Source organism: Aspergillus affinis, assembly GCF_023601865.1.
Source record: "Aspergillus affinis strain CMG 70 chromosome Unknown NODE_75_length_177070_cov_86_291390, whole genome shotgun sequence".
NCBI lineage: Eukaryota > Fungi > Ascomycota > Eurotiomycetes > Eurotiales > Aspergillaceae > Aspergillus > Aspergillus affinis.
The window spans coordinates 167,912-177,070 of record NW_026515856.1 but is presented as its reverse complement, the minus strand read 5'-3'; the positions used below and the strand labels follow the sequence as shown (position 1 = coordinate 177,070).

The 9,159-nt window shown below is 52.6% G+C and overlaps 4 protein-coding genes across 4 annotated transcripts; 3 read left to right on the top strand and 1 right to left on the bottom strand.

Annotated features, from left to right (window-relative positions):
• Positions 1-340: 340 nt before the first annotated feature.
• Positions 341-3,039, top strand: KD926_010046 (uncharacterized protein; the record flags this gene model as incomplete). Its single annotated transcript, XM_053102553.1, has 7 exons — positions 341-515; positions 590-1,303; positions 1,377-1,406; positions 1,464-1,833; positions 1,936-2,017; positions 2,095-2,551; positions 2,627-3,039. The coding sequence occupies 7 exons, from the start codon at positions 341-343 to the stop codon at positions 3,037-3,039; spliced, it is 2,241 nt and encodes a 746-aa protein (XP_052954042.1).
• Positions 3,040-3,906: 867 nt separating this feature from the next.
• On the bottom strand, positions 3,907-4,847 carry KD926_010045 (uncharacterized protein; the record flags this gene model as incomplete). The annotated part of the gene is made up of 2 exons (XM_053102552.1): positions 3,907-4,331; positions 4,604-4,847. 2 exons carry the CDS (start codon positions 4,845-4,847, stop codon positions 3,907-3,909), a joined length of 669 nt encoding a protein of 222 aa, XP_052954041.1.
• A 1,046-nt stretch (positions 4,848-5,893) lies between these two features.
• Positions 5,894-6,667, top strand: KD926_010044 (uncharacterized protein; the record flags this gene model as incomplete). Its single annotated transcript, XM_053102551.1, has 2 exons — positions 5,894-6,000; positions 6,064-6,667. 2 exons carry the CDS (start codon positions 5,894-5,896, stop codon positions 6,665-6,667), a joined length of 711 nt encoding a protein of 236 aa, XP_052954040.1.
• A 641-nt stretch (positions 6,668-7,308) lies between these two features.
• On the top strand, positions 7,309-8,810 carry KD926_010043 (uncharacterized protein; the record flags this gene model as incomplete). Its single annotated transcript, XM_053102550.1, has 3 exons — positions 7,309-8,028; positions 8,082-8,282; positions 8,358-8,810. 3 exons carry the CDS (start codon positions 7,309-7,311, stop codon positions 8,808-8,810), a joined length of 1,374 nt encoding a protein of 457 aa, XP_052954039.1.
• Between the last annotated feature and the right edge of the window lie 349 nt (positions 8,811-9,159).

Sequence of the window (9,159 nt, the reverse complement as noted above, 5' to 3'; positions counted from 1 at the left end):
CCCCCCCCCCCCCCCCCCCCCCCCCCCCCCCCCCCCCCCCCCCCCCCCCCCCCCCCCCCCCCCCCCCCCCCCCCAATCACCTCGCGAGCTCTCCAAGGATGAGTGATGTGGTACAGATACACACATGCGATTGCCACTAGGATGGAGGACTGGGGTTCCTCTCGGTAGTCTTTCATCGATGAAATTAATAATAATTAATGAATCAACGCGGATTCTTTTCCAGCGAGCAAGGACGATGACGCCATCGACGTGCGGAGTTCTGCTTCCACCCACCTGACCTGTTTTCCCTGATGATTTTCTTCCTTCCTCTCTATCTCTCCGTCCCCTCGATCTACCCAAAATGCCCTCTCATCCAGATGCAGCTGTCTATCCTGAGGCCACGGGCCTGGCCAAAGCTCTGGTCGACCAGCACCAGGCAGAGCAACCGTTGAAGCTGTATGCGGGGTGGTTTTGCCTGTCAGTCTATATAGCTATCCCCTCTACGGAGTTTGCTGCTAACATATCATCTAGATTCGGTATGCTCTACCAACAATCATCCCGTAGTTATCTAGCGGTCCTAGATCCAGTTGCTAAACCATTCTAATCGCAGTGCAACGTGTGTGGCTCGCACTGGAAGAAAAGCAGATCCCATACCAGTACATCGAGGTGAACCCGTATAACAAACCGCAGTCACTACTTTCGTTGAACCCGCGGGGGCTCGTGCCGACGCTGTCTGTGCCGACCTCCTCGGGCAACCGACCACTGTACGAATCCAACGTGGTGCTCGAATACCTCGAGGAAGCGTACCCGGACCGCTCGCCGCGTCTGCTCCCGACGGACCCCTATGAGCGAGCCCGTGCGCGCATCTGGATCGACTTCGTCACCTCGCGTGTCATCTCAGCCTTCCATCGCTTTCTGCAGTACCAGTCTTCCTCGGCGGACGAGGATGCCGTGGCCGGACTGGACAGCCACCGGCAGGAATTCCTGGGTTTGCTGAAGCAGTGGGCAAGGGAGTTGCATCCCGAAGGCCCGTTCTTCCTCGGGGACCAGATTAGTCTTCCGGACCTAGTGCTGGGGCCCTGGGCGATTCGCCTGTGGGTGTTCGACGAGCTCAAGACCGGCGGGTTGGGGGTTCCTGCTGAAGGCCAGGGAGGCGAGGACGAGGCGATTTGGCAGCGGTGGAGGAAATGGGTGAAGGCTGTGGAAGAGCGCAGGAGTTTCCGGGAGACGATGAGTGATGCGCAGCAGTATCGTCCTATCTATAAGCGATATGCAGACAATGTCGCGCAGAGTGAATTGGCCAAGGCGACTCGGAGTGGACGGGGTGTTCCATGATCTTTTGTGGTGCTGTCATATTGTTCGTTGACATGGTGCTGTGGAAAACAATGAGTGAATAGTTACCGGTGCAGATGAACAGTCTGCTAATAGTTAGTTATGAGGGCTGCTTTTCAATTGATCCATGTCTATTCACTTCCATCTATTAGACGGTGTATTTACATACGGTAACGATACCACAATACCGGGAGAGTGCCAAGCCCCACGTGACCGTGTCCCAAAGTGGCCGGGAGAATTGACCGGGGTCGAAAAGAGCGGTCCATGTCCTTCACTTCGCTTGCCTCAGACCAGCAAGATGTCTTCGGACAAAAAGGATGTTGCCAGCCAGTCGGGGTCCGAGGTCGCCCTGCCCGATCCACCCGCAATCCATCCCTCTTTCATCCAGGTCGCCAAGCCGTACATCTTCGAGCAGACCATCCAGAGATGTATCGCGACGATGGGAGTCAACACCCTGCGCGAAGAATCGCTGCGCCTGCAGGGCGTGACCTGGATTGACAATGTCCGCCGTGTGCTCTGCCTGTACGTGCTTTCATCCCTGGGCCCTTGCTTTATGTGCTGTCCCTTGAAAGGGAAAAAAGCGGTTCATATCATTATCGGTGCTTGATAACTAACCAAGACCAGACCCATACGGACCTTCAACACGGCTGTCGTGTATTATCATCGATTCCGGCTCGTTCACCCAGACATCGAGTACAACCACATGGTAGCTATGACCTTTCCATCTCTCTTGCCATCCTGACTTGTCCCGTAACGACAAAGATCCTGACCAATCACGCACAGGATGCCGCAGCTGCCGCGCTGTTCACGGCCTGCAAGATCGAGGATACGCTCAAAAAGTCGCGCGAGATCGTGTGCGCCGCGTACAATCTGAAACTCGCACCGTCGGAGCACGTCTCGTCCGACAACCCGGTCTTTGAGGCCCACGCGCGCGGCATCATCGGACTGGAGAGACTCATGCTCGAGGCGTCGGGCTTTGACTTCCGCACCCGCCACCCGCAAAAGACTCTGATCAAACTGGCCCGCAAGTACGGACTGGGCCAACATTCCGAGGTTTCAAAGGTCGCCTATCGCATTGCCCAGGACCTCTACCGCACGTTCGCGCCGATCAAGCAGACTACTTCCACTATGGCGTTTGCATCTTTAGAACTCGCTGGTCGTCTAATGGACCAGCGCATTGAGGCTGTTGAACAGGGACTGGACTACCAGGCTTGGAAAGCGAGTCGGGAAGAAGTAATGGGTATGTTCCCCCCTTCCTCCCCGTTTATCGAATCTCAAAGTCACTCGGTCGGACTCACGCGCTGACCCTTGTCAGAAACCCTCTTCGACCTTCTCGAACTATACACGCATAACCGAGGCTCCACCTGCGTTGGCCCTCAATTCCCCTCAGACAGGTTCCTCAAGGTCAGGATCCCTCTCAACCAAGAAGCAGAAGCCCAAGGTCTCCCGCGATTCACGCACTGGACCAACGACCGTTCCGCCAAGGCCCTGAACGGTTTTAAGATTACCAGCAGCAGCAACAAACCCCCCGCTGCCACCGAGAACGGCGACTCGCGGATCCACCCACTCATCCCCGTCGCTGCCAACGGAGAACGACCCAAGACCGGCGAGAGAGGCCGCGACGGCGCGGTGCGGTTCATGATCGATCCCGAGTGCGCGGATAACGAGAAATCGCACGTGGCGCAATTCTTCAAGGTCGAGATGGAGGAGTACGAGGTTGAAGAATGAAGGTGGACCCGATTTATTTGCAATCTGCAAGACCTATATCGACTCCGGCCATCTTCGTCCCCTCCCCATCCCACCTCATTCGCCGCTTGCTCTCGTCATGCCTTGTCTCGCGTGACAACCTCGAAGGATTTTCCTTCACCTCGGACTGGATAGTACTCGAAGAGGTCTTTTGCCACTCATTTGTACGCACAGTGCGCCCGAAGCCATCTAACCGCCTCGCATCTCCGTGCCATGTTTCCTCTCGTTCTATATCCATGTCCGGAAATCGACCCTGCAACTACCAGCGTATGCACTGTTCAGATTTTTGAACAGATACGTTACACCTGAGTCCACCTTTTTATCTACGCTCTCCACATTTTTGCTCTCAAGAGCACCATCAGGGAAGTCAAGAAACGAGAAAAGCGCAAGAGCGCAAGAGCGCCTCCTTTCATCAAGTCAAGAGAGGACGAAATAACTATATGATGTGGAAGCTTCTCTGGGATATCAAACATTCACAGATCACCAATGAGCTGAGTGACTTACTATATAGATTTTAACATGGTTAAGTATCTTGAATAGAAAGGAAAGCAGGAGGACGATTTCGGCCGGAGCCCACTCTTGTTTAAACAAAACGCCTCAGATTATTGTGGTAACCATTTTAAGGAATAATGTATCAAGATCTACTAGTACTAAATATTACTTGTGGCTGTTCAGGTTGTCCTAGATACTGGAGTTGGCCCTAGTGGCCCCGATGACCCCAGTCGAAACTGTCTGCTCTGGCTCCCTTGCAACGCCCACGGGGGTCGATGGATACCTTTTTTCGACTGCTAGTACAAAGTATATCCATGCCATCTTGCAGCTATAGTATACCAGCCTATCCATATCAACTCACTCTTTCTTCCCATCATCAACCGTGCGACCCTCATCGAGTTCCAATTCATCCTGAACCCCCTGCCCCTCGCTAACCTGGAAGACCTCCCGGGGCATTCTCGGCCCCAAATACTTCCCTCTTTTCGAAGCCCAGTACAGCACAGCCACGATGCTCGTCAACCCCACCGAAACCACAGAGATATAGTTCATGTTCTCCTTCGTGGCCGGCATCTCAGTAGGAGGAAAGCAGAGAACATCAAGAAACGCGACCCACGCGACGGCGAGAAAATTAAACGCCACGCCGAATCTGCCCAAAGAAAAGGGACGCACGGGGAGGGTGGCATCTCGGCCGCGCCAGAGGACGATGAGCTGAGGGAGGGCGCACGAGGTCTGCAGAAAGATCACGGCAGCTCCGACCATTGCGGAGAATGCATTGGTGGAGCCTAGGAAGATGAGACCGTATAGCTTGATGATGATTTCAAGTTAGTAATGGGATCTAGATAGCTTCACCGAAACGACTGTGCCAGATAAGCAAAGCGCATTTAATGGGACCTGGAAGTGCGAGTTGACCTTCCACCAAACATTACTGAAGGGCATCATGTTATCTCGTGAAACTGCTCAGATGGTTCTCGAGCAGGTTGTTCCTACGATACGTGGTAGTTAGGATTCAGCGGAGAGGGTCCATCAGACAATCGATAAAGTAGAGTGAACTTACTATTTGCCACAGAGCAACCAAAAAAGCAGAAGGCAAATAGGGCGAGAAGGACGGACGAAGCACCTTTAGACCCTGTGCTCTGGTAGTAGATCTCAATGAGAGGGTCGCCCGAGGGCGTGTTCAGCACCGCATTGACGTCCGTGATGGCATTCATACAGGCACAGGCGAACGGCCAGGCAGTAAGCAAGCCGATCAAGATAGGGACGAGAATGACTTTGGGCGCGTTCTTTGCCGGATCTCGCATCTCTTCGCACAGATGAGCCCTATTAGTATAAAAACAGAAAGACGTTTCTCCTTTTGAAACCTTACAGATGAGTCGGTTGAAAGTCGGAAAAAGCTGGGACCCCAAATTATTCAAAGCCACGGCCAGCCATACGATGCCAACGTAGATTAACCACTGGTGCCAATTCTGGCCTTCGTAGTCCGGATACCATAGATGGGCAATTGAGAGAATGAGGGACGCTATAAAATTGCAGGCAGCGGCACTGGCCAACCACCAGCCAAGAACACTCAACCACCCATTCCTGTCAGAATGTAAGCGACACAGAACAATCAACCGGCAGCATGGGAGGGCCACAAACATATAGGAGGCGAATGCCCGGTAATCATTCGAGGACACACAGAAGGACCAGTAGTACTGTGCTCCTGCCACCGGGATGGATCATAGAGTGCCAGCCGACGAGGCCTCTTTGATGGCAATGCCAATTGAGGATCCAGTACCGGACCAGGTACACGTCAGACTGAACGAGAGGGCAACCAGGCTAAAGACAGGAAACTGCCTAGGCATTTCACGGTGGTACCCACGGGCTAGCAATTCAAGATCATCCTGGAATTTCTGCATCGTACCTATGATGGAGGATTAGCAAGAGGGATGACTGGGCCTCCAGCATATATAAAAACATCTCCATGGGCAGATGCTCTTGGGGCACCTGAACTGGGGTACTACTTGCCCCGGACACATTCCTATCTGCCTATCTCCCTATCTCTATACCTCCCTATCTATACAGAAGAATGCTATACTTCCCCCGCATATGCCCAGAGAGGCAACTGTGGAGAAGAACCTAATGCCTTCTTTCCGATTGGATGCCTGGTCTGCGCCGTTAGCGCGCAGTCTCTCATTGGCCGAGGCTGCCCATTTCAAGGTACCGTGCTCCCCCCACCCCGCAGGCCGCGATAAAAACCATTCAAATCTAGATCGTGCGAACCGTTAGTCCACCGCCATTGACGCCAGCCTGCCCTTTGGTCTGCCAGCTCTAGAAGATACCCTCATCCTCAGCTGTTAGCTCCGAGATGCCATCCACAGAGCTCTCGTCCCTTCAGCGGGATCTGCCTCGGCGAATCATCAAGAAGCGAGGGACCACTCGCGAGCGAACAGGGTGTCTGACCTGTCGCAAAAGGTAGGTAGAAAGGGTACCCCGAGCTCATTGCGCCCTTGCGCCAAATAAAACGCTGTGATCTAGGATACCCGGTCTGCAAGGAATGCGTGCGTTTGAACTATATGTGCAAATGGGAGGCCCCGAGACCCCTGGCCGAAGATTACCCCGACATGGACTCTCTCTGCAGAGTGGGCAATCGTCCAGTGGACCTGTTAGATTGTCGAGCGCGCCCGACCCAGTCAATGAACATTCCGATGGCACTTCGCCTATGAGTCGTCGGCATTTCCTCCGATATTACACGCAAATCTTTACCTACCTCATGACTACGAATGTGGAGAACAATTCGTTCCTTTCAGGTGAGACATCCACACATTCAATTCGCCCGCATCCTGCGATGTCTGATCATGGATTAGTCTTACTCCCCATGGCCATGCATAGCCCGCCGGTACTAAACACGTTAATCGCTTGGTCATCCGCGCACCTGTCCTTACGGGACAAATCATTTGAGCACGTGGCCATGCAGAACCGATGTGCAGCTCTCAGAGATCTGCGGAACGCACTCGAATCCAATTTAGCCAATGTGGAGACAAACCTGGCTATGTCGTTGATCCTTTTCTCCCTAGAGAGCATCATGGCAGACAAAATGGTGACGCATGGTACCTACACCTTGTGGGAGCGTCGGGGATGATCTCATGCAATACTGACATCATGTCCATCTGTGAGGACGAGTACCCAAGCCAGGTTCTACAGCCCTTCGAGGATGACTATGCCGCACGGTGGCTGTTGCGCAACTTTGCATACCGTGATGTTGTGATGGCCGTTGCGAGGGACCAGGCACCTCTTCTGAGCTCGCATCATTTCTTAACGCTTGACGATCCTCTCCAACCGGATTCCTATTTTGGTCTCGCCTCGGAGATATTGGATTTCATCCTCGGGCGTCAATGGCGGCGAACCCAGTCCACTCCAATATTCTCTGATTTTCTGGGCCCATGTTGCGAGTGGGACCCTTTCAGGAATCAGGATACTAGTTATCGGCCGATAGGCTTAGGTGATATCAGGATGTTAAGTAATAATCCTCTCTAATCCTGTCCAACTGGATATCTGGACCCTTTCCGCCTCTTCTTTCCTCTTCAATTAATGGATAGTAAATAGTAAATAGTCAGATTGCAGTTGCCCCGCGGCGATCTCCACTCCGGCGTCAATGGCGGCATTGTATACTTCTGCACATCTTTTCCCGTAGTATAAAGCCCATTTCACATCATATTATACAATGGCAAGGAAATCAATCTCCTTCGGGTTATTCCACCAGTTATTCTTATCTCCATCAACATGACCGTCGACGATTTTGTTTCTCGCTCTCACATCCTCCACCGATCCTTCTCCGACAGCCCAGCCAAGATCATAGCCGGGGATGGCATTAACCTGATCCTTGAAGATGGCTCCAGAGTGATCGATGCAAGCTGTGGCGCCTCTGTTTCCTCCCTGGGTCACACCCAGCCGGAGATCACAGAAGCAATCACGTCTCACCTGCACAACGACATCGCATACGTCTACTCGGGTTCTCCGTTTACTCAAACCATCATGAGTGGTTCGCTTAAAGCGATCTTCGTCAACTCTGGCAGCGAAGCCACCGATGCAGCTCTCAAGCTTGCCGTCCAGTATTGGCACGAGAGAGGACAGCCCCAGCGGACGCACTTCATTGCCCGGAAACAAAGCTATCATGGAAATACCATCGGGGCGCTATGCGTGTCGGGCCACGAGTCCCGACGAGCCTTCTATAAGGATTTCATGTCGTCGAACGTCTCGTTCGTGGACCCTTGCTATGCCTATCGCATGAAGGGCGAGCACGAGTCTGATCAGTCGTTTGTGGTTCGTCTGGCTCGTCAATTCGAGGATGAGGTCCTTCGCGTCGGGCCTGGTCGGGTTGCTGGCTTCATTGCTGAGACGGTCAGTGGTACCATGCTTGGCTGTCTGCCAGCTGTCCCTGGGTATTTTAAAGCAATCCGAGAGGTCTGTGATCGCTACGAGATTCTGCTGATTCTAGATGAGGTAAGACTCCCCGATATGTATGGAAAGAACTGGGAGAAGGCTAAGATATTGAGTTCTGGATCATTTGCGGAATGGGTAAAACCGGCACCATGCATGCGTGGGAGCAAGAAGATATTCGCGGTCCTGACATCCAGACCATTGGCAAGGCTCTCAGAGCAGGTTTTGTCCCTTTGTCTGGGGTACTGCTCCACGAGAAGATCTTCGATGCTCCGTCGGCCGGATCAGGAGGGTTAGCACATGGCCACACCTTTCAAGTAGGTACCATCTTATTAATTCAAAGCAAACGCCCTTAGAACCTTGACCGTTTACTCATGCAATCGGAAATCTAGGCTCATCCCCTCGCCTGCGCAGCCGCGGTTGCAGCCCAGAAGATAATCGCCCACGATAACCTCATCGGCCGAGTAAATATCAAGGGACAGAAACTTGCAGCCCTGCTGCGCACAGAGATCGGCCCCCTTCCGTTAATAGTAGACATCCGAGGCCGGGGGTTATTCTGGGCGGTTGAATTCGTTCTGAACAAGGACCTCAAGACGCGGTTCCCCGTTGAAGCGAGCCTTTGCTCGCAGGTGGTGAAGAATAGTCTGAAGATGGGGTTGAATATCCTTGGGAATCTGGGCCATACTGGTCAATATCAGGTGGATCATATCTTGGTCTGTCCGCCCTATACGGTTGGGGATGGGGAGCTGGAGGAGATTGTGGCGATTCTTAAAGCTGCTATCATCGAGACGGGTCAGCCTTTTGTTGAGAGTCATCGGACAGCGAAGACAGCAAACATGCTGTAGTTTACTGGACTCGGGCATTGAAATGTGAACTCCAGCCTATGGTGCATGCTTCACGAGATATCGAGATATGGAAAACTGTATATTCCCCAATATATCACTTGTTTGAAGATTATGGAGTACTGGTAACATTTAATGCGAAATTTTAGTCTCTCCGTGCAGCCTTTGGGTGCTCCGAGAAAAGCCATAACTCAAAGTATAGAAAATAATTTTACCTCTATAGCAAGACCATCTGATTGAAAATATAAGCAGGCCGCGGAATGCGGCCTTCAAAGGCTTGTTGGTTATATATGATTGATTTTACACTATCGGCCTGGACGCAAGGCCCTCCATTCCATCTCAAATCGAAACA